Source organism: Octopus sinensis, linkage group LG24 (assembly GCF_006345805.1).
Source record: "Octopus sinensis linkage group LG24, ASM634580v1, whole genome shotgun sequence".
NCBI lineage: Eukaryota > Metazoa > Mollusca > Cephalopoda > Octopoda > Octopodidae > Octopus > Octopus sinensis.
The window spans coordinates 18375260-18401689 of record NC_043020.1 but is presented as its reverse complement, the minus strand read 5'-3'; the positions used below and the strand labels follow the sequence as shown (position 1 = coordinate 18401689).

General features: G+C 37.4%; 1 protein-coding gene across 1 annotated transcript in view; it reads right to left on the bottom strand.

The window, feature by feature from the left end:
* Positions 1-4413: 4413 nt before the first annotated feature.
* The window catches only part of LOC115223964 (oxidoreductase HTATIP2), a 28372-nt gene continuing 6355 nt past the window's right edge, over positions 4414-26430 (bottom strand). The window contains exons 2-6 of the mRNA XM_029794717.2: positions 16683-16869; positions 13987-14094; positions 11706-11843; positions 9004-9065; positions 4414-4915 (exon numbers count right to left, since the gene is read on the bottom strand). Coding sequence (XP_029650577.1) covers positions 4627-4915; positions 9004-9065; positions 11706-11843; positions 13987-14094; positions 16683-16869 — 784 coding nt within the window. The 3' untranslated portion in view covers positions 4414-4626. The remainder of the gene's footprint in view (positions 4916-9003; positions 9066-11705; positions 11844-13986; positions 14095-16682; positions 16870-26430) is intronic.

Sequence of the window (26430 nt, the reverse complement as noted above, 5' to 3'; positions counted from 1 at the left end):
AGTAGAGGTAAATTGTTGGAAGAAATGAAGGCAAAGAGTTCATCTCTATATCAGTGCAGTAGCCGTGATATAGTATCAATGCTTTCATTTCTTTCATCGGGTGTTTGCTCCTACCACGTCTAATACTTCTGTTATCTTCCTCAATATCTGTCATTGTTGAAATCCCTCACATACTCTCATCTGTTCATTATAACACTACTGAACCACAACTATTCTTCCTTTTGCTCTATTCATACTAAAACTACCACCCCATTCTCAATATTTCTTTGATTCCATCAACTATGTATTAAGGACGGATTCTTTTTTTTTTCTTCTTTCCATATCCAATGACATGAGCTATTTTTTCTTTTAAGGGGTTATCCAGTAACATTAATCAACTCTACACTTCAGAGATCCCAGACCAATACTAGAACCTCTTTGCTCCAAATGCAGTTTCTCTTTATATAACCTTTCACTCCTCTGTCCTCATCCTCTATGAACTATCTATAACAACCTTTTTTCCTTCCTCTAAACCCACTAACTGCTCCTCTCTTTCTTGATCTTCCCATTCTCTTGCTTTATATATATATGTGTGTGTGTGTGTATGTATGTATGTATATATATATATGTCATAAATGACAGAAATATTTTGATGACTTACTTGAATCCATATATTGTGACTTAAATATATATAATAATAAAGGATATTTTTTCTTTTTATTTTATCAGTGGCCAGCATATAACAATAGACCTATTAAGGTGAAATCATATATGTAATTATAATTAAGGGCATAGAAAAAAATTCTAGTCTATATGTTGAAAATAGACGCTAAATCATCTCACCACTTTAAAAACATCCTCAATTTCAACATGTAAGTTTGTGATGTTATTAAAGTGGTGAGATGATTTAGTATCTATTTTCAACATATAGGCTAGAATTTTTTTCTATGCCCTTAATTATAATTATATATATAATTTCACCTTATTAGGTTTATTTTTATATGCTGGCCACTAATAAAAATTTTTTTTTAATTTTATCCTCTTGAAAATTTTCTATTCACTTCAGGACAGTGGAGCTACTTATGTGCTACTATGACTGAATGCACATGCATTGAGGTAAGCTACAAAATTCAGTGTTGGATGTATCTGTGGTATTTATATGTAGCTATGGCTTTGTATTTGCTTTCCTTTGGGTATGTATAAATATCTCATTTATTTCCCATAAGTAAGCTCTGCTGACAAGGAAAAGCCATTGGGCAAATCCAGAAATTGATCAATCCAGAGCTATCTATATTGTTATCAATTTCTGTTAGCTTACTCCCTCGATTTCAACATGTGTAACTTTGTGATGCTTTTAAAGTGGTGAGACAATTTAGCATCTATTTTCAGTATACAGTCTAGAATTTTTTCTATTACCCTTGATTATAATATATATATAATATATATATATATATATATATATATATATATATATATATATATATATATATATATATATATGTATGTATGTATGTATATATGTATGTATGTATGTATGTATATATGTATCATTTTCAGTGTAGACAATTCATGATCTGTATTATTAATGATATATTTAATGCTGTTTGTATCAACCTACCTAAAGTCAACTCTGATTCTTTGATACAAAGCCTCTTGTTTTAAAGTATTTATATTTAAATTAAAGTTTTCTGTCATAATTATAATTAAACACTTTTTTAAAGTAGTGTTCTAAATACCATATTAATAATAAAGAAGTTAGTTATTTTTGTCAATTCCACTAAATTATTATTTTCAAAATTAAATTAAATACATAAGCAGAACATTTTCTAATAAAAAAACATGGTAATAAAGGGTTTATGGGGGGGGGGGAGAAACAAACTACTTTCAAACTAACTCAGTCGTCTTTTTAGTAACCAATGCAAAAAATTATTATGCCAACAAACAAACATAAGAAGGAAAACATTACCAACCTCTTAATCACAGATTCTTCATATGCTGTCACTGTTCTATGGTACCAAACATTCTCTTGAGACCTAACTTAACCTCAGGTGGCAGAGCTAGTGATAACAGAGATAAAGAACAACATGCTGTTTGAATGCCAAACTAACAAGTTCTAACCAGACATAAAAATCTGCACTCTTGCATGGGAATGACTAATTTTCCTACCAACCATTAATTCTTCATGTTCCAACACTAACACCATTCTCTCTATCGTTTACTGTCTGACATTTCAATTACTATATATTTTTGTGTGATGCTGTTGAAAAAGTGAGGAAAAAATATTTGTAAAACAAAGATGCTTTGTATATTTGTATTGTGAATTATATACTTCCACTCTGGCAACACATCAAACTGGGGCCAGATACAGGCAGAAGTTTATTACATAGTTACAGCAGGGTCACAAGCTCTCAGAATTCTTTCTTCATTCATTATAGTTTTATTATAATTTATGTAAAATATTAACCTAATTAACTTAACAATAATTAGAATTAACAAATTAGACCCAGTTATTACAAGAACAACATTAGTTACACAAGTGCATAGGACTTCGTTATATCATACTAAATAGTTAGTGATAATGTAAATGGTTATGATTTCAATTATAAAATAAACTTTTAATTAAATTAGCCACTTTAAAGACATGAAACCAGGAATACAACATGTGGGGTTCAATTCCTGTGGTTTGTACATGTATTTTTTCTGTGATGGATTTGTACTTATAAAGTATCTAATTTAATTTAAAGTTTATTATTTAATCATTTTATTGTTATTAAATAGTAATTCTTATTAGGTTTTTCTCTTATTTTCCTAATTTTCTATTAACAACTGCCAAAGAAAGCCTCTACAACAGGGAAAAGTAACTTCCTTTTCTAATGGCTCACTTCTGAGATTTAAACTGGGTGTTATTTTAATCCATTCCAATATCACTTGAATTAACACATAAAATATTTTTATCTTAGTGTTTCATGATTTTTTTGTTGTAGTTCTGTCCTTCCTGTACAACTTTTATTTATTATTTTTGAAATTTGAATAAATTTCACCTCTTTTTAGACACATGGCCATGGAGTACCAAGTAAAGATTTTAAAAATGAACAAATTTATCTGGCAACCCAGATATTTTTATTTCATTTTATATATGAAAATATCCCTGCTTATCTTCCTATTTCCACAATTGGCCAAGCTTATGTAAGCAAAATTAAAACAATTCATGACAGAAAATACCATCTAAAGCCATAAACTGCTCAGTGGCCCATAATTTTGGAAAATGTTTGGAAAAGGCACCAAGGCCAACAGGGAACAACTCAGTGATCCACTTGTTGCTGACCCCCAGTCCAAAAATTCTAGGATCCCATAGCTTAGGGCCTCGTTGTGTTTAAAGGGTTTCTGCTTCAAATATTAACAATTCCTGGGTGTATACAAAGTTTACACCACCACAACTCATCCAACAACACTACATATTCTTCTAACATGTAATGTGAAGTGCTTTTTACAGAGTTCTTAACAATTCAAAATAAGAACAACACACCTTAACAATTTATATACGATTTTTGTTTTTTCATCAGAGATAAGTGTTATTAAATATCCTGTAATAATTCCACTATTTGGATAACAAAATTTAACATATATCTTAGCTGTACCTTCCATTTACATTAAACTAATCACAATGTTGGTTTTCTAATTTTTAAAGAATATCAATTTCTTTTTTTCCCATTAAAAGCCTATTATTGTAATCACATGATTTTTTTTTTCTACAGGAAGAGATTGCATAGTGACAAAAATACATCTTTGTAGTAGGCCACTGTCAGAGCAGGAGAGGGGAAACAACAATTTTTTAATTTCGCAGACTGCTAGTATGTAATCATTCATACTGCCATGTACAGTTTACGAATAAAGTGTTCAGGGTATAAATTAAGCAGGCTGTCAGGTTTACAATATACTGTGTATATAATGAAAAAGACTGAGTATATAGTGTACAATCAAGCTGTCTGCCAGGTCGTTATCTAGGAGGATAACTGAAAAAGCACTGATAATTGGCTGGACTTACAACTGTGATAAAACCTGTCAGAATTATACATCAGTTATCAGATTGCCTGCAACTACAACAGGCTTTACACCTTTCTTCTTCGTTTATTCCAAGTTAAAGAAAAAACTGTATTATATATATATATATATATATATATATACACACACACACACACACATAGATATGGCTGAGTAAAATGGATTACTCTACACACAAATATACATATCAGATCTTACTCACATCACATATATACACACACACACACACACGTACATACATTCACACACACACAAATATGTGTGTGTATATACAAAACCTATCATCCTGGCATAAATTCATTGTATATTTTCTTTTAGGACAATGATAATAAAACAAAATAATTTTAAAAAAATTTAGATATAATTAAAAAAAAATAAATCTATAGATTTCAAAACAATAAATAAACTCATTCGCACTAAAATAAGTTAATAAGATAAATAAATAAATAAATTATATGGAACGGTTGAAGTTTCAAATTGTGGGTTAGCAATAATGGATTTAGAATACAGAAATATCTTTACTTGGGGCTGAAAAAAAATCACAATTTAAATATTCCATATTTCATTTCTTTCTCTGACATTTCTTCAAAGGTCTGATTCTGGTTCCTTCTTGTTTGCAGTCTTTTCTTCTGAAATCTTAGGTTCTTGCGGTGGGCAGAACTGCTGTGCCATACCGGCAACTACATGGATTGCTTTATTCTCGAAGACGTCCAATGTTCTGTTTGTAGGTGTTATTGCGTTGTTCAACATAGCAACAGCAGCTGTCTCCACAGGGAGGGTGACGGCTGTGGGGAAGAAGTATGCAACTGGTCGCAGAATCTTCTGGAATATTGTATCACCAGGCCGATGTTCTGCACGATCGCATAACAGAACGCTACAAAGAGTGGGAAGTTCAGAAATGGTAAAAAAAAATGAAGAGGAAATTGGGTCACAAATTGCATTAAAAAAATCTTATCAAACATAGAATTATAGTTCGAATAGGTGCCATTAGTTGTCAACATGAAGAAGGATATTATTCTATTCTGTTCTAGTCGTAGCCAGTGCAGGTGACAAATGAAAGGCACCTGTGCTGGTAACATATAAAAGACACCCAGTACACTCTGTGGGATGGTTGGTATTAGGAAGACCATTCAGCGGTAGATACCAATCCAAAACAGACAGGAACCTGGTGCAGCTCTCCAGCTTACAAGCTCCAGTGAAACTGTCTAACCCATGCCAGCATAGAAAACAAATGCTAAATGATGAAAATGATGACGACAATCAGATTAACATTCACACATATAGACTTGTATACATTATACAATGGTAACCTCTTCCCCATCTCTAAACATCACCCCCTCTACCCCCCCCCTATATCACTTATATCCTTCCCACTGTTCCCTGTGGGTGGATCCTGATGCATCTCTAACACCAGCTATTTTACTTTCTCTGTCTCTCACTGACTGCCTCTCTGTCTTTCTCCCCTCTCTTTTTGTTATTAGCGTAGCCAAGTATCCCCGCTGTAAGACACCAATCTATCGCTCTATTATACTCTAACATTTCATGGCACTATGCCACTTCTCTTAGTCACAATTTCCTCTCTCCCGGCCGAGAGGTCTTGCAAGTTACTTGGCAACCCCAGTGGTGTTCACGCCACATAAAAAGCACCCAGCACACTCTGTAAAGTGATCAGTGTTAAGAAGGGCATCCAGCTGGAGAAACCATGCAAAAACAAGCAACTTGGGCCTGTTGCAACTCTCCAGCTTGCCAGTTCCTGTCAACCCATTCAACCCATACCAGCTTAGAAGACAGGCGTTAGATGATGATGATGATGATGACATGCACTTATACACACACACACACATATATATACATATACATATATGTACACACATGCCTATATATATTGGGTTATCAGATAAATTCATTATTTCTTTCCAATATTGCTTGAATTAACACAAAAAAGGGTTTTTATTATAGTGTTTTGTGGTCTTTTTGCAGTTTTATTCTTCATCTACAACTCTTGTTTATCATTTTTGAAATTTGAATAAATTTTACCTCTTTTTCAGACATGACAGTTGCTGTGCCAAGTATATAAAAAAACAAAAAGAGTATTTTTGACACCTGCTTCTCAATCAAGGTTCTAATACTGCCTTTGTGCTGTGTATGGAGAAGATGCTATTACTGAAAGAACTGCACAGAAATAGAGGGGGAAATTCAATCTCCATGTTTCAGCTGACCTGTTCAGTTGAATGAGGATCGATGAGGATCCAGGCCGAGCCACAAGGGAATTGGCCCAGCAGAAGGGATGCTCTCATGATACCATTGCTTGTTGCCTTCATTTGATGAATAAGGTCTAGAAATTCAGTGTGTTGGTACCACATGCTCTGAACAAAAGAGACAAACTCCAGCACTCCTCTATCGCCACCAGTTTTCTCACTCAACACCAGGTCACTTGTGGACACAAACAGATATTTCTTTACTGCATCATCACTGGTGATTAAAAATGTCTTTATGTCAGAATGAAGAAGAGAAAAGAATGGTCACATCCTGACAAGCAAGCAACACCTTGCACCAAACCAGAGATGCGTCAATGCAAGATGATGCAACTGGGAACGGTTAATCCACTATGAAATGCTTGAAAACTACTACACAGTCAATGTAGAGCTTTACATTTACTCAGTGCATCAGTTCAACCAAGCAATATAGCTGAAATGACCCAACTGACAACATGGCATGCTTTATCAATATGGCAATGCTCAATCCCATGTTAATTTGGCCAAAAATTAGTTGGGAAGTTCTGCCACATCCAGCATATACTTTTTACATGGAACCTTCGGATTTTCACCTTTTTCAGTAGCTCTCCAACAGTTTGATGACATGGAGCTGAAAACCTGGTTCAATGAGATTCTTTGAGTCATGACCTGGTAACTTCCACTTTCAAGGCATTGACAAGCTAGTGGAACATTGGCAAGAAGTTGTGAACAATGAAGGAGAACATATTATTGACCGATTTGTTAAAATTATTGATGAAAAATAAGGATTCAAATAGATGGAGAAAATAAAATAAACCAATTTATTTGACAATCCAGTAGTGACATACATAAACACACATTAACCGCTTATGCCCATAGCTTTTGCCTTAAAATGCTCTTTCACTGAAATTTCTTCCATACACATTCTTTTCAGTAGGTGTTAACTTGTAACAGTTAGAATGGAACATTAAAGATTATTCTTTTCTTTAAACTCATCATCATCATTTTAACATCCACTTTCCATGCTTGCCTGGGTCAGAATGAGTTTCTTGAGACAGGTTAGCTACAGTCGGATGCCCTTCCTGTCACCAACCTTTGCCTGTTTCTAAGCAAGGTAATATTTCCCTATTGCCGGACATGTTTTGTAGAGCATTGGAAGTGATACTAAGCAACCAATGATGCATGAATTAGAGGGAGGTAGGGAGAGTACGAGGGGACTTACAGTTCCAGGGAAAAAAATCCTTTACTTCAAAAACTAGTAAGAGTTAGCAACTGGAAGGGCATCCAGCTATAAAATAATTCCTAGGTAATATGTATTCATCTAACTCATGACAGCAGAGAAAAACAGATGTAAAAACGAACAAACAGATAACTTTGTATTCAGTGTTCTCTGTACTTGTTATATCAGTCACAAAGAAATATCTAAGTAAATATTAAAAAAACTGTGCATAAACTGGTTTGTTCTGAAACTGAATATCTTGAAAGTGGGGCTTTACTTTGATGATTGAAATGAACTTCAGAAAAAGAACTGAATATCTACACAATACTTGTAATGTTAGAAATAGCAGCTGAATCACCCTTAAATCATGCCCCAAAATTTTTTTTAAAATAGAAAACAGATTCCATCACGGAGAGGAAAAACTAGAAGTAGTTGATAGCTTCTGTTACCTAGATGACCAAGTCAGTAGCAGTGGTGGATGCTCTGAAAGAGCAGCTGCTAGAATAAGAATAGCCTGAGCAAAGTTCAGAGAGCTCCTACATCTGCTGGTGACAAAGAGCCTGTTGTTCAGACCATATGGTGCATGTGTGTGAACAGTCATGCTACACAGCAGTGAAACATGGGCTGTGACTGCTGAAGACATGCATAGGCTTGAAAGAAATGAAGCTAGTATGCTCCGCTGTATGTGTAATGTCAGTATGCATACATGACAGAGTGTAAGTGCCCTGAGAGAAAAGCTGGCCATAAGAAGCATCAGATGTGGTGTGCAAGAGAGATGACTGTGCTGGTATGGTCATGTGTTGCATATGAATAAGGACAGCTATGTGAATAAGTGTCACACCCTAACAGTGGAGGGAACCTGTGGAAGAGGTAGACTCAGGAAGACATGGGATGAGGTGGTGAAGCATGACCTTCAAATGTTGAGCCTCACAGAGGCAACGACAAGCAACCAAGACCTTTGGAGATATGCTGTGCTTGAGAAGACCCGGTGAGACAAGTGAGATCATAGCTGTGGCCGATGCCAATGTTGCATAACTGGCCCGTTTAAAAGTACCTTTCAATTGCCAAGCAATGTGCTGTGCTTGAGAAGACCTGTTGAGTCAAATTAAATCGTAGTCATGGCCAATGCCAGTGTCACGTGACTGGCACTCATGCCAATGGCACATAAAAAGTACCATTTGAATGTGGTTGGTGCCAGTACCGCTGGACTGGCTCCTGTACTGGTGGCATGTAAAAAGCACCCACTACACTCTCAGAGTGTTTGGCGTTAGGAAGAGCATCCAGTTGTAGAAACCTTACCAGATCAGATTGGAGCCTGGTGCAGCCACCTAGCTTGCCACTCCTCAGTCAAAGCATCCAACCCATGCAAGCATGGAAAGCGGATGTCAAACGATAATGATGATGATGGCAGGACACCTTGGATAATGTAGAGCTGGATGCTACACAGACAGTGAACTTCTAACATTGGATAAATAAATAATATGAGGAATGAATAAGCAAATTACTTACCCTGGTCGAAATATGGAGAGTCTCTGGAAATGCATAACTTTCAAAGTTTCTTCCATAAGACCCTGAAATAACGACAAACAGTGTCTCATTGTTTGTATTCGTTATAAAATGTGTGCATGTGCATGCATGTCTGTGTGTGTGTATGTATGTGTGTGTGTGTATAAAACAACCATTATCATCACTAGCACCACCACTACCATCACAACCACTTTCATCACCTTAACGACAGCCTTTTATCCCTACTACCCTCATCATGGCAAAAACCTTTACTACCATCATGTGATGACATCTGGAGTCCCCCCTCCCCAAACCTGCAAATATCTACACTTGGTTTCTTGCTGTTTGTTGTATATATTAATGAAACAGATGCCAACTTTAAGTATATTGCAGAGTTAAAACACACACGCACACTAGACAATTGAGGCAGTGCCTCAGTATATCCCAGTATGGCCACAGTCTAAAGACTGAAACAAGTAAAAGAAACACTATATTTAGCTGTACCTTAAAAACAAAAAAGAACAGATGCCATATGCTCTAGATCTTTCCTGCATTGGGATTCAGTGCAGCTGCAAAGGACTGTTGACTGACAACTTAAGATGGCTGTAGACAACTGCACAACTATACAATTTGAGAGGAAAATCCCAGGATTAATCTACTACCACCACAACACAAACCCTAAGAAATCTCAGCAAATAACATGAGTTCATAGCTGTTTCCTGCACCAGCTTCACATAGCAGCCCCAGCCCATCCAAAGTACCTTGGATCGCAGGACGGCCTGCTGTGCTTACCTTGGGTCGTAGGGCGACCTGCTGTGCTTGAGGAGACCTATTGAGTCAAGTACATCAACATCAAAATAAAAATCAATTGGAAATTGTAGTTGTGATACTTGTGCCGGTGGCACGTAAAAAGCACCATCTGAACATGGCCGATGCCAGCCTCCCCTGGCACATAAAAAGCACCCATTACACTCACGGAGTGGTTAGTGTTAGGAAGGGCATCCAGCTGTAGAAACACTGCCAGATCATACTGGAGCCTAGTGCAGCCTCTATTTCTTTACTACCCACAAGGGGCTAAACACAGAGGGGACAAACAATGACAGACAAACGGATTAAGTCGATTATATCAACCCCAGTGCGTAACTGGTACTTATTTAATCGACCCCGAAAGGATGAAAGGTTAAGTCGACCTCGGCGGAATTCGAACTCAGAATGTAACGACAGACGAAATACGGATACGCATTTCACCCGGCGTGCTAACGTTTCTTCCAGCTTGCCGCCTCCTGGCTTCCCAGACCCCGGTTGAACAGTCCGACCCATGCTAGCATGGAAAACGGACGTTAAACGATGAAGATGATGAATATGTGTTGGCTGACACACATTGCTAAAATCATCAAAAAAGCCACAGGTGTGTTACTATCACTAAGTAAAATCTCTGTCAGCCATTCATGAGCTTTCTATAAAACCCTTTAGCTTTCAAATTATTCAGTCAAATGTAATTACTCCTTTGTTTTTTTACTCTTTTTACTTGTTTCAGTCATTTGACTGTGGCCATACTGGAGCACCGCCTTTAGTCGAACAAATCGACCCCAGGACTTATTCTTTGTAAGCCTAGTACGTTTTCTATCGGTCACTTTTGCCAAACCGCTAAGTTACAGGGACGTAAACACACCAGCATCGGTTGTCAAGAGATGTTGGGGAACAAATAGACACACAAACACACACACACACACACACATATATATATATATATAATATATATATATATATATACGATGGGCTTCTTTTAGTTTCCATCTACCAAATCCACTCACAAGGCTTTGGTCAGCCCAAAGCTATAGTAGAAGACACTTGCCCAAGGTGCCATGCAGTGGGACTGAACCCAGAACCATGTGGTTCATAAGCAAGCTACTTACCACACAGTCACTCCTGTGCCTATGTAATGCTTATTTATTCACATTGATTTGAATCAGTTGTGAATGATCTTGTAGCTTTGAGATTTTAATGATGTGATTGCTCATTTTAAGAATAACATTGTTAGGAAAGTGTGAGAGGCTGGATCTGGCCAGTTTGAACATAAAATAGCTAGAATAATTGGGCCAGATATGGCTGGTTTAGATGCTAAAGGGTTAAAGCTATATATCACTAAGGTATGTCCACATTTAAAGTTTGCATATCCAGTCTGTTATTTCTTTATTGCCCACAATGGGCTAAACATAGAGGGGACAAACAAAGGAATTAAGTCGATTACATTGACCCCAGTGCGTAACTGGTACTTAATTTATCGACCCCGAAAGGATGAAAGGCAAAGTCGACCTCAGCAGAATTTGAACACAGAACGTAACGGCAGATGAAATACTGGTAAGCATTTCACCCAGTGTGATAACGCTTCTGCCAGCTCGCTGCTGAAACTCCCATCTTGTCCAGAATATTGGTCAATAGGAAAGTGACCAGAGACATGTAACCAGACAAATACCATCTATCGGTCAGTCACTGTATCTTGAAAATCTTACTTCTGAGCATTGATACAATAGAACTTCAATGTTTATCAGCTAAATAGGTAGAAAACCTCAAGATTATCCACCATTTTGCCAACAACAAATTTGATCCCCTTTTTTAATTCAAAATCTCTGCCACTCGTAGAGAAGCTTATAAAATCAAAAAACCAGCATCTATGACTTTCAGAAGATGTCATCATCACTCACCTTTGCTCGCCTGTAAAAGAAATTGCTGTTCCTATCCGCTCCATTCGAAGACACAACTGAGAAATGTTTACATCCATTGGCTTTAGCAATCTCCGCAGTTTTCAGTACATAATCGTGATCAACTCGGACAAATTCGGCCTGCAATGGAGATATTTTGTTATAGGAATATTTCTGTGCAAGTGGAATATCTTGATAGAAAGATAAGGATATTATTTATTTCTACATTATCTATTTTTTCTGTTTTTTTGGGGTTTTTTAAAAAATAATTTCACTTCTGTCAACTTTTCCCGGAAGGACTCTGTCTGAAACACTGGAATTTTCTACTCCACCCAGCAAGTTCACTGTAGTCTAAGCAAATCAAGTTCTATCCAGACAAACACCTGTCTCCTTGGAGTCTAATTATATATATCTTTTATCTGTTACCTGTTTTGAGTCATTAGACTGCAGCCACGCTGGGGCACTGCTTTGAAGAATTTTAGTTGAATCAATCGACCCCAGGACTTATCTATTTTTTTAAGCTTGGTACTTATTCAATTGGTCTCTTTTTGCTGAACCACTAAGTTACAGAAACACAAAAGCACCAACACCAGTTGTCAAGCAACGGTGGGGGACAAACACAGACACAAACATACATAGATGTCTATATACAATGGGCTTCTTTCAGTTTCCATCTGCCAAATCTACTCACAAGGCTTTGGTCAGCTTGATGCTATAGCAGAAGGCACTTGCCCAGGGTTCCATACTATGAACCCAGAACCATGTGGTTGGAAAGCAAACTTCTTACCACACTGCTACACCTGCATACACACACACACACACACACACACACACACACCACACACACACACATATAAATAGGTGCAGGCATGGCTGTGTGGTAAGAAGCCTGCTTTCCAACCACATGGTTCTGGTTTCAGTCCCACTGCATGGCACCTTGGATAAGTGTCTTCTACTATAGCTTTGGGCTGACCAAAGCTCTGTAAGGGGATTTGGTAGACACAAACTGAAAGAAGCTCATCGTATATATGCATATATTGATGTGTGCATGTGTTTGTGTTTGTCCCCCCACCATTACTTGACAACTAATATTGGTGTGTTTATGTCCCTGGAACCTAGCACTTCAGCAAAAGAAACCAATAGAATAAGTACCAGGCTTACAAAGAATAAGTTCTGGGTTCGATTTCTTTGACTTAAACCCTTTAAGGCAGTGCTCCAGCATAGCCTCAGTCATCTGACTGAAACAAGTAAAAGAATAAAAGAATATATGTAAATATATATATATATATATATATATATATATATATATATATATATATTGTGAAGACCCGACAAATAACATGAGTTCATGGCTGTTTCCTGCACTAGCTTCACATAGCAGCCCCAGCCCATCCAAAGTACCTTGGATCGCAGGACAGCCTGCTGTAGGGAAAGAATCACTGGTTGTCAAAATCAACTAAATAACTGAAGGGCCATAGCACTGTACTCCTCTTTCACCAGCACACAAAGAAATAAGGTAGGTATAAGCAATAAGAAGATATAAATAATTATTTCTATTGAAGGCACAAGACCTGAAATTTTGGAGGAGGGGACTAGTTGATTACATCAACCCCAGTGCATAACTGGTGCTTATTTCATTGACCCTGAAAGGATGAAAGGCAAAGTCAACCTTGGCAGGGGATTTTTATGCAGCACCGTCACCGGTAATTTTCATGTGGCACCGGCACCAGCACCAGTGAATTTTATGAGTTACTAACATCCTCAGCAGAATTTGAACTCAGAAAATTAAGACAAACGAAAATCCAGCACGCTAACGATTCTGCCAGCTTGTCAGCTTTATTATTATAATAACAACAACAATAACCCTTTCTACTATAGGCACAAGGTCTGAAATTTGGAGGAGGGGGATAACTGATTACATCAACCCCAGTACTCAACTGGTACTTATTTCACTGACCCCGAAATGATGAAAGGCAAAGTCAATCCTAGCAGAGTCTTTGCCACCTTTGCTGCTACAGCTGCATCAGCAACAATAATCATTTCAACTATATGCACAAGACCTGAAATTTTGGGGGAGGGGACCAATGAACCCCAGTGTTTCACTGGTACTTAATTTATCGACCTCAAAAGGATGAAAGGCAAAGTCGACCTCATAAGAATTAGAATTCAGAACATAGCAGCAGACAAAATACTACTAAGCATTTCACCCAGCATGCTAACGATTCTGCCAATTTACTGCCTTAATAATAATAATAATAATAATAATAATAATAATAATACTTACAGACTGGATGGATCCATGTGAGGTGCCAAGGGTACAAAAACCATATTCAAGTCCTTTAAAAAGATTAGCATAATCTTCAAGAAGGTTGAAGTCAACTACATTTTGTTCCTGAAAAGTAGTTTTTAAAAAATGTAACTATTTAAAATAAAAGTATTATGTTGATGTCATAAGAATTTTATAAATTTTCTAAAGAACCTGACTAGAAAATTTACATTTCCTGAGTATAAACAAACCCCACCACAACCTATAGTTCATACTATTAAGTGGTTAGCTAAATGAGCAAAGACAGTGCAGGGTTACGAAGTCCCAAATCCCTCTAGTTCTGTCTTATCAAAAGTTATTCAACCTATCTAGTGTTGGTGCGATGAGGAAATTCATCAGTGAGCTCTGTAGAGTAGTTGATGTTAGGATGAGCATCCAGCTGTAAAAACTAAGCCAAATGATACATACAAGCATCTAGTCTTTGGGAGCTCTAAATGGCAACCAATTCAGATCTTGACAGCTATTAGCCCATATATATTAGTGACAGAGGCAGTATTTATACTGAGAGGTAATACTTATCCCCACTTAAATGTGGATGTTCTTTTAGAACAAACTATACTGTGGTGGATACCATGAGAGAAACTCTCATATTAGCTTTTGGTACAAAATGCACTCTTGTTTATATTTATTGGATTTCTTTCACTGAACTGTTATGGGGATGTAAACAAACCAATACTGATTGTCCAGCTGTGAAGGGAGGTGCAAACACAAAGACACACACACACACACACACACACACACACATATATATGTGATGATCTTCCACAGTGTTTCCAAATTCTTATCTAAGTTGCTGTACAGTCAGACTGAACCCAAAGCCACATGGTTGCAAAGCAAGGTTCTTAACCACATAGACAACATTTTAAAAACATGCAAGTCTGTAATGTCAAAAATTCCTGTACATGAAACCAAAACTTGTAACCTATTATTGCGAAATATTGTTAAGTCGTCTTACACAGCAAGTACAGTTTAACTGGCCTACTTTTAAACTGGTCTAGTTTTTAAACAAGCCTACTTTTAAACAAACCTACATTTAAACTGGTCATAACTGGCCCAAAATTTTCTACATGTTTTATGTTTAAACTGGCCAGATCCAGCCTCTCACACTTATCTAACAATGTCAATCAAAGCATAAACATTCATATACTTGAAATCTCAAGGCTATGAGATAATGCATGATGAATTCACATGAATGTGAATGAATATGTATTACATTTGACAGAGTAATCTGAATGCTAAAGGGTTAAATGGAGACTCAGGAAACTGTCTTATATATCCAGTCACTTTAACTCCATATATGGAGTCTCTCCAGGTGAAGACACTACTTCTCCATATTTAAGAAGTCGCAGCTCCAGCACTACCAACACGGTTAGAATGTTGCAGGAAAGACAAGATGGTTTCTTCAAACTGAACCAACTAGCAAAAGACTTAGGGGTAGACCAAGAGTGAGACAGTTGAATAATGTCCATAGTATCAGTTGTAGGGTAGGTATGAGAGGCGGTGAGCTGGCAGAAACGTTAGCACGCCGGGCGAAATGCTTAGCGGTAGTTCGTCTGTCGTTACGTTCCGAGTTCAAATTCCGCCGAGGTCGACTTTGCCTTTCATCTTTTCGGGGTCGATAAATTAAGTACCAGTTACGCACTGGGGTCGATGTAATCGACTTAATACTTATGTCTGTCCTTGTTTGTCCTCTCTGTGTTTAGCCTCTTGTGGGTAATAAAGAAATAGGTATGAGAGGCTGAATCTGACTGGTTTGAGCATAAAACAGGCAGAATATTTGGGCTGGATATGGCTGGCTTAAATGCCAAAGAGTTAATCTTTGGTCTGCTCAGCAACAGCAATCTGAACTTAGCTCCATGTCAATGAAAATGTCATCACTACTACATTGTTCTTTGTTACTTTCAGCAGTGAACTGTACCTCATCATACTTTGGAATCCAGCCAAAGAGGATAATAGTGGTTACTTCTGAAAGGGTCCTATGGAGGAAGTGCCTGATAACCCTCCCCACCAACCCATCCAGGAATAGTGGGCAGAGAAAATGGTGGAGTGATGGATGGATATACATATACAATATTAACCCTTAACAATTAGTTAATTTGGGTAACTGGCTAAAACTGATGCCTTCTATCCATACTTATAACGAAATTGCCATTTGTATATATCTGACGTGTATGAACTTGTAGGAGAACTCTGGAGAAGGGGGATAACTCTTTAGAGGGGTTATAATTCTAAAGGAAGGTCAATGTCAGAACCTTGCAGGTAGTACACTTGTGTAACCATAACTTAATAACTAAGGCTATTAAAAGAGTGCCAGTGACATATAAAAGGTGTCTGTGCCAGTGACACATACACGGCACTTTTACTGGTGACACGTAAAAGGCATTCATGCATATCAGGGACATGTGAAAAGTACTCATGATGGGTTCACATAAAAAAGACACCCAGTACACTCTGTGGAGCGGTTGGCAGTAGGAAGGGCATTCAGCCATAGAAATCAAGCCAAAACAGACTGGAGCCTGATGCAGCTCTCCAACTTACCAGTTTCAGTCTAACCCATGCTGGCATGGAAAACAGATGCTAAATGATGATGATGATGATGATGATTAAAAGAGTATCAGAAATAAATAAACAAATAAGCAAATTGTTTTACTTACAAACTCAGGACCAATATGGTCAAGGTTTATCGTCCGACGTCCGATCAAAACAACCCTATTGAATACTTTGGCCCGGTTAAGGGCCTCCAACAGGTGTCGGCCCACTTCTCCACTGTACCCAACTACAAAGGCGCTATAGTTTTTACGGCGGAAGTTTTCAATGTTTTCCTCAGCACTCAGTGGAATTCTGGAAAATAAAAAATATAAACAACAATAAGTCAAACATGGAACAAAAATACTGCAAAGGACCTAAAGAGACAACAGCCTTCAACTGTAATTTGAATTGACTAAAATCAAGTGAAATTTGATAGATAAAACTGTGCAGAAGCTTAAAGCATGGCTATGTGGTTAAGAAGTTTACTTCACAGCCAGGTGGTTTGAGGTTCAGTCTCACTGCATGGCACTTCAAGTATGGGCCTTCTATTATAGTCCTGATATGAGTGGATTTGGTAGATGGAAAGTGAAAGTAGCTTGTCCTTCTATGTTAAATATATATATATAACTCTGTAACAAAATTTTTTATTTTTTTACCTTTTGTTATTTCATATTTGTTTCTCTCTAGAAATCAAAGTAAATGACTTCTATTCCCTTCAAACTTTGCTTTTGTGACATGGGAATCAATGTTTTGAAAACTGACCTATTTTCTATTATATGTCAGACAGATTCAGCACTGAGTTGCTGAACAAGAAATATTATAGTAAATATTCTGCTCAATCCCACAGATTTGCTTGTCAGTTGCTTGACCTTAATCACTTGAGCATGTCCCTTAATGACTGACAATGTGCATCTCTGATCACAAGCAAGGAGTAGTGGGGGAGCATTATAGCCATGTGTTGAGAGGAATTCTTGAGGGTTTGAATAAATGTAAGAAAAACAAAGTTTGAAGGGAATATTAGGCATTTTTCGTATCTTCGAGAGGTAAGCAAATAGGAAATAACAGTTGCTACCCAAGGATAAAAATCATGTTACACAGTTTAATACTTTGATACTAAGCTGACTGATATCTCCAGTCACAGATCATTGTTATGTCACCATAGCTACATAAGTCTATTAGTTTAGATGGCCAGGGGTTGTAATGTTGTTTTGGTGTAGTAGTACATATATATTTGTACATATGTATATGTGTTTGTACATATGTATATATTTGTACATATATAAATACACATGTACATATATATATATATATATATATATATGTACATATCTATATATGTACATATATACATATATAACTTATAAACAAGGGCAAAAGAAAAATTATTTCCATGCCAATATGCTGATAACAGACTTTAAATAGTCAATTTCCACATTTCATTATACATTCACTATAAATACATGTTGTGCTGAATATATATAAGTACATATATATATGTGTACATATATACATATATATTTATATATGTATATATATAAATGTGCATGTGTGTGTTTATATATATTCTTATACTTTTTCAGTCATTTGACTGTGGCCATCCTAGAACACCGCATTTAGTCAAACAAATCAACCCCAAGATTTATTCTTTGTAAGCCTAGTACTTATTCAATCTGTTCCTTTTGCTGAAGTGCTAAGTTACAGTGACATAAACACACCAACATCGGTTATCAAACGATGGTGGGAGGACGAACACACACAAACAACTGCCTGACTGGCTCTCATGCCAGTGGCATATAAAAGCACCCACTACACTCTTGGAGTGGTTGGCATTATGAAGGGCATCCAGCAGTAAAATCTCTGCCAGATCAGATTGGAGCCTAGTGCAGCCATCTGGCTCACCAGTCCTCAGTCAAATCGTCCAACCCATGCCAGCATGGAAGCCAGACGTTAAACGATAATGATGATGATGATATATATATATATATATATATATATATATATATGTTAGGCTTCTTTCAGTTTCCTTCAACCAAATCTACTCACAAGGTTTTGATCAGTCCGAGGGTTATTGCACCTGAATACTGTATACATTAAGTTCTTTGTTATGATTATTATGTCCATGAATTTCAAAAAGAATGAAGATAAAACTTTTGTTTGCTTTGGCACTTACAGATAAAGTAAAGGGAAGAGAAAGAAGCCAGATCTTATGTGATATGGATTTATAAACTTTTTTTCCATTGCTGGACATACTCTAAGGCAGTTTTTTCTCAAACTATCTGATGTGGCGTACAGGTCATTTCTTTTTCCAATATTCGAGGGATTGGTAATAATTCTTAGTAATATTAATTTATAGTCGCAGGAGTGGCTGTGTGGTAAGTAGCTTGCTTACCAACCACATGGTCCTAGGTTCAGTCCCACTGTGTGGCACTTTGGGCAAGTGTCTTCTACTATAGCCTTGGGCCTACCAAAGTCTCCTGAGTGGATTTGGTAGACGGAAACTGAAAGAAGCCCATTGTATATATGTATATATATGCATGTGTGTGTTTGTGTGTTTTGTTTGTCCCCCAACATTGCTTGACAACCGATGCTGGTGTGTTTACGTCCCCGTTACTTAGCGGTTCAGCAAAAGAGACCAATAGAATAAGTGCTAGGCTTACAAAGAATAAGTCCTGGGGTCGATTTGCTCGACTAAAGGCGGTGCTCCAGCATGGCCACAGTCATATGACTGAAACAAGTAAAAGAGTAATTCTTCAAAGCTGAAATATTTGGTTGTGTGAGGAATGTAGCAGTAACATGAGAGGAATTGTAATTGTATGTCATGGGCAATTTTCTTTCTTTTTTAAAAATGTTGTTTAACTCCAAGTTTGCTCTGTTTCAACTGGCCTATGATTAATGGCATTCCACCAATGACCATCCTGTCTTATTTTCAAACATCAAAGACTACATTATTCAGTGTGTTCTTAGTTGTTTAATCCCTAACTATTTGAAATGGTCATTTCAGACCCAAATATTCTGCCTTTTATATTCAAACCAGCCTGATCCAGCCTCTCGCACCTATCCTGCTATGTCATTCTAAAAATAAACAATCACTTCACCAAAATCTCACAGCTATGAATGTATTTGAATTAATCATGCATGATTAATTGAAAACAGTCTGAATAAATAAGCATTACATTTGACAGAGTAATCTGAATGCTCAAACGGTTTAAGACAATGGGCTGTGATTTGAGAGAGAAGTAATTTAGCTGCTATTTCTTTGGTTGATTATTTCCAAAAGGTCATCACAAAATACACAAACAACTAAAAGACAAAAAATAAACACACACACTACTAGTGCAATGGCCTAAAAGAAGGTTTAGTTTACGAGGCTTTTAACAACAAACTGCAAACAATCAAAAAGTTTAATTTAGAAACTACAATTAATGATTGTGTTCACACTGGCTCTCATTAACTTAATAGTTTGTTTTTGAATTCATTCCTTTATTTGTTTGCTTTTGATTTATGTTTTTTTTCGTTTGTTTTTTTTTGTCTTTTGACAATAGAAATCATTAAGAACTCAGCTGAGATAATCATATGATGAAATTAAGAACAATGCAAGGTCAACAGGTTTAAAAACCATAATGCTTTCATACTTCAGCTCAAAGCAACAGATTTATTAGTGAGGAATAATCAAGGTTGGACCCAAAAAAATCTCTCTTATCCAGTTTCGTAGGGACATCAGACAGTTACATTTACTATTAATGCTGGCAGATTTTGAACACAAAGGCAAAGCTCATAAAACTTATCACAAGAATCCTGGGAGAAGGGTCGTGGATTTAACTTCTGTAGACCCACATGCGATTTGTGGGTCCCACAGGTAGGTCAGAATTGGAATCACAAGACTGTTTGAAAACTGGGTATTTGTTGTGTCGTAAGAGAAGAGGTCTATCACAAGATCCAGTCTTTGTAGCTTGTGACAGTGTGGTGAGAGCTATGCCAGGGGAGCACAAGCTCCTTGTAGGGCCTCCAAAAGAGAGAGACCAGAGCACTCAGAGGGTGCAAACCTCTGCCAAGGCAACACCAATGTCCTCTCAACAATTAGCCAGAGATTTTTAAAATGAGAATATCTAAAATAAACTCAACTACTCTCACAAACAAGAATACTAAAAATGAACCCAACCGCTCTCAAAAATTAAGTAAAAAAACAGGTAAAATAATCCAGAATCCTTGTCCGGTATCAGATCGATTACAAAATCTAAACAGTTTGTGCCAATCACAAGGCCAAACATCCCTGAAAGTTTCATCCGAATCTATCCAGTAGTTCTTGAGATATCATGTCCATGGACAAACGAACATGACTGCAAACAATACCTCCACCTTCTCTAAGGCAGAGGTAATAGTAATAATGATAATGGCTTCAAATTTTGGCACAAGGCCAGCAATTTCAGAGGAGGGGCAAAGTTGATTACATCAACCCTAATGTTCAACTGGTATTTTGTTTTATCGACCCCAAAAGAAAGAAAAACAAAGTCAACCTTGGCAGAATTTGAACTCAGAACATAAAGACAGATGAAATGCCGCTAAGCATTTTGCTCAGTGTGCTAATGATTCTGCTAAATCACCATCATAATAATAATAATAATAATAATCTTTTCTACTGGAAGCAAAAGGCCTGAAATTTAGGGGAAAGGATTAAGTCGATTACATTGACCCCAGTGCATAACTGGTACTAATTTTATCGACCCCCAAAAGGATGACAGGCAAAGTCAAGTTCGGTGGAATTTGAACTCAGAACATAATGGCAGATGAAATATCGCTAAGCATTTCGCCCAGTGTGCTAATGATTCTGCCAGCTCACCACAACAACAACAATAATAATAATAATAATAATAATAGTAATGATAATTATATATTGAAGGACTCCAGACAAAAATCATGCCTCCTCATTGATATGACTGTACCAATCGACCTAAATGTATCTGTCAAGACCTTCCAAAAACTGAGCAAGTATAAAGATCTTGAAATAGAAATTGGCAAAATGTGGAACCTCAAGACTAAAACAATACTTGTTGTCAAAGGGGCCCAAGGAATGATAGCAAAAGGAGCTGATTCCTACCTAGACCAGATACCAGGAAACTTCAAAATGGTAGAAATTCAAAAGATAGTGCTCATGGGAACTGCTCATATCCTATGTAAAATACTGTCTATCTAATCTCAAATTTTAAAACAAACTTTTAATTTTCTTGTTTTCTTAAACATTCTCTAGAACAATACTTTGAGCAAAACTAAATACATGACACCCAATGCATAACACCAAATTGAACTTCTAACTTGTCCCGAGATCTCTGGATGAGACTTGGAGTCAACTTGTACAAATACATGGCAAAAGTCAGACATCATCATCATCATCGTTGAACGTCTATTTTCCGTGCTAGCATGGGTTGGACGGTTTGACCGGGGTCTGGGAAGTCAGGAGGCTGCACCAGGCTCCAGCCTGATCTAGCAGTGTTTCTACAGCTGGATACCCTTCCTAACGCCAATCACTCCGGGAATGTAGTGGGTACTTTTTTACGTGCCACTGGCACAGGTGCCAGGGGAGGCTGGCAGCGGTCACGATTGGTTGGTGCTTTTTACATGCCACCAGCACAGAAGCCAGTCAAGGTGGCGCTGGCATAAATAAATAATAATAATAATTTTCAACATAGATGATTGAGGAAAAGAGATGTATTGGACAATCATGACTCTTCCAAGAGAATCAGTAATGTTGACTGAAGACAAACAAATTCAACTGGACAACTGAAACTGGGTTGTGAACTCCAGTTAATGAGAACTAAACTTTCCAGCTCATGTCAAAGGAACATCCCTACCTAGAAAAAAGTAAAGTTACAGAAGCATTAATGACAACTGAAGAACAAGATGTAGAAGAGGAAGGCTTTTCCCTCAAGTGGAATGGATAGGCCATACCTTAAGGCCAACAGGAGAGAAATAGAAGAGACAGCCTTATGATTTACAGGGAGAAAAGGGCTGAAGTAAGTAAAAAAGTAAAGGAGACGAGAAAGGGATTTTTTGCTGAGAAAGCAAATGAGTGGATTTGGTAGGCATAAACTTTTTTTATATTTTAATGTGTTAGTTGTCTCATCCTTTTGAATCAAGGTATGTTTCTGTCAGCATTTTATTTATATCGATTTGTGAAAGTTAATTTATTAATAATTATTTATTTGTAGATTATTCCATTATTCTATTACTTGTTTCAGTCACTTGGTTGCAGCCATACTGGAGCACCATCTTGAAGGCTTTTTAGTCAAACAAATCAAACCCATGACTTATTTTTTTAAAGCTAGTATTTATCCCATCAGTCCCTTTTGACGAACTGCTATATTACGGGGACCTAAATGCACCAACACCAGTTGTCAAGCAGTGATGGAGGGAGGGGGGGGAATACATACACAAAGACACACACACATTTCTTTCAGTTTCTGTCTACCAAATCCACTCACAAAGCTTTGGTTGGTCCAGGGCTGTAGTAGAAGACACTTGCCCAAGGAGCCACACAGTGAGACTGAACCCAGAACCATGAGGTTGGGAAGCAAGTGTCTTACCACACAACCACACCTACATCTAAATATTAGTTTTCACATTATATACTAGGTGCAGGCATGGCTGTGTGGTTGACAAGTTTACTTCCAACTGTTTGGTCTTGGGTTCAGTCCCACTACATAACACTTTGGGCAAGGGTCTTCTGTTATAGCCTTGGGCTGACCAAGTCATGTGAGTGGACTTGATAAGTGGAAACAGCATGGACAATGGACATGAAATGATGATGTAGCAAAGCCCAGATTCAAAACTGTGTAACTAAGATCAGGCCACATCAGATTTGCAATGAATACAACAGCAAAAGAGATCTGATAGAATAAGTCCCAGGCTTAAAAAAAAATAAGTACCGAAGTGGATTCATTTGACTAAAAATTCTTCAAGGCAGTGCCCCAGCATGGCCACAGTCTAATGACTGAAACAAGTACAAATTAAAAGTTAAAAGCTATCCATGCTCTTTGTTACTATCCTGTTGGATTTATTTTAATTATGAAGGTCAGAACCAAGTTCTTAGGTAATTTGGTTTCATGATAGAGTCTTATAGCGATTGTTGCTGTTGATTCCTTTTTGAGCCATGCCTGGCGCATAAGGGCTGGTTTCCTGATTTCATTGTCGTATAGGTTCCCCACCTGGACAGGATGCCAGTCCGTCGCAGGTGAGCTACTAGATGCAGGAGACAAGAGTGAGAGAAAGTTGTGGCAAAAGAGTCAGCAGAAGTTTGGCCATTACCTTCTGCCGGAGCTGCACGGAGCTTAGGTGTTTTGCTCATAAACACACACATCGCCCAATGTGAGATTTGAACCCGTGATCCCTTGACTGCGAGTCCTCTCCTCTAACCACTAGGCCATGTGCCTCCACATCATAGGGATTAGATATAAATCTTTATAGTATTATGCTGTTTTGTAAATAGCTTAACCCTTTAGCATTCAGATTACTCTATCAAATGTAATGTTTGTTTGTTCTTTTATTCTTTGTTTTTATTTGTTTCAGTCATTTGACTTTGGCCATGCTGGAGCACCACTTTTAAGAGTTTTAGTTGAAGAAACCGACCCCAGGACTTATTCTTTGTAAGCCTTGAACTTATTCTATCAGTCTCTTTTACCGAACAGTTAAGTTACAGCACATACAAATATAAATATATATATATAAATATATATATATATATATATATTATATATGACAGGCTTCTTTCAGTTTCCCTCTATCAAATCCACTCACAAGGCTTCGGACAGCCCAAGGCTATAGAAGAAGGTACTACACAGTGGGACTGAACCTGGATCCATGTGGTTGGAAAGCAAGCTTCTTACCACACAGCCATGCCTGTGCCTATTCATTCATATTGTTTTGAATTAATCATACATTATCGTACAGTTTGAAGATAATTATAGTAATTGTTTCTTTTAGACTGACATTGTCAGGTAGGCCTGCTTTGGGCCTGATCTGGCCAGTTTGAGCATTAAACAACCAAAATATTTTGGGCCCGATATAGCCTGTTTGAATGCTGAAGGGTTAATGAAGTTGGAAAGTCATTGTACTGCAAATATGACAAATGTGTGTGTATTTCTACTCCTCACCACTTAACTAGTGTTGGTTTGTTTACATCCCCATAACTTAGAAGTTTGGCAGAAGTGACCGATAGAATAAGTTCCGCCTTAAAAGATAAGTACTAGAGTTGGTTTGTTCAACTAAAATCCTTCAGGGTTGGAACCCAACATCCCTATAGTCCAAATACTAAGTATAAGATAAAAGAAATAATTTAAATGTTTCTTCTCACACAAAAGTTGTTTATATTTTTTTTTTAAAATCCATAGACATGTTTGTCTGAATGGATTCAAATGTTATGAACAATTTTAAAAGGTTTTGCAGCTGAAACAGTGCAAGCTTTCTGTCAAGCGTTGGTCATTTCAAGAACTGCATGCACTAATTTGGACAATTTATATCTCTGTTCTCATTCTATTGGAATAGCTTTTGAAAACTTAATGACAGAACAATGTCACATAAAATCTATAATTAATGTTTCTTCCTTCTTGAGCCATGCCTGGCTCATTAGGGCCAGTTTCCCAGTTTCCTTGGTGTATAGGTTCCCCACCTGGACAGGAATTCGGTCTATTGCAGATGAGCTACAAGATGCAGGAGGAAAGAGTAAGAGAAAGTTGTGGCGAAAGAGTCAGCAGAAGTTCGCCATTACCTTCTGCCGGAGCCACGTGGAACTTAGGTATTTCACTCATAAACACACACATGCCCAGTCTGAGATTCAAACCCGCGATCCCTCAACCGCGAGTCCGCTGCTCTAACTATTAGGCCATGTGCCTCCACCTATAATTAATGGAGCGCATGAAATGTCCATCACTGTGCAAAGCACAAGTCAGCAGAAGATCTTGAGGGAGACAAAAGAATTCAAATAAAACAGGAAGAGGGGCAAACTACCAAAATGAACGAAGGACAGTACATCCTCCTTGAAGGGAAACTTGAAGTTGATGAGCTTAATTGAAGAGAAAGGGAGAAAATAATTCAGAATAATAATAATTCTTTCTGCTAGAGGCACAAGATCTGAAATATTTCAGGAGAGGGTGAGTTGGATTACATCACCCCCACCAATAACTAAACTAATATTTATTTCAGTGATTCTGAAAGGAAGAAAGGCAAAGTTGCCTTCAGTAGAAATTCAACTCAGAGCAGAAAGATGGACAAAATAATAATGTCAAATTATGGTACAAAGCCAGAAAATTCAGAGAAGGTGATAAGTTGATCACATCAACCCCAGTACTCAACTGGTACTTATTTTATTGCCCCAAGGCATAACACCAAATTGAACTTCTAACTTGTCCCAAGATCTCTGGGTGAGACTTGGAGTCAACTTGTACAAATACATGGCAAAAGTCAGACATCATCATCATCATCGTTTAATGTCCGTAAGCAAAGTTGACACTGGTGGCATTTGTACTCAGAAGATAAAGACACCACAAAATTGCAGTCATTCTGATCGCTAAAAGTAGTGCCCTCCCTTCCTCCTTTTTCAATCTATAGGCACTATCTAAGAGCAGGCTCATTCATTTGGGCCATTCTTGCCACTCTCACCCCACTTTCAACAAATTTGCCAGAAGGTAACACTTCACTCTGCACCCTCACTTTCCTTTCAAGTAACCATCATTTTATATTCCAAAAGAAAAGCTGAACTCCACCTGCCTATCTGTAACAACATCTGGGTAGAGGGAGGGAAGAAGAGAAGACGAAGAAGTTGTTGAGAAAGAAATACAGTGAGAGAGAGAGAGAGAGAGGAGAGTATGTGTGTGTAAAAGATAG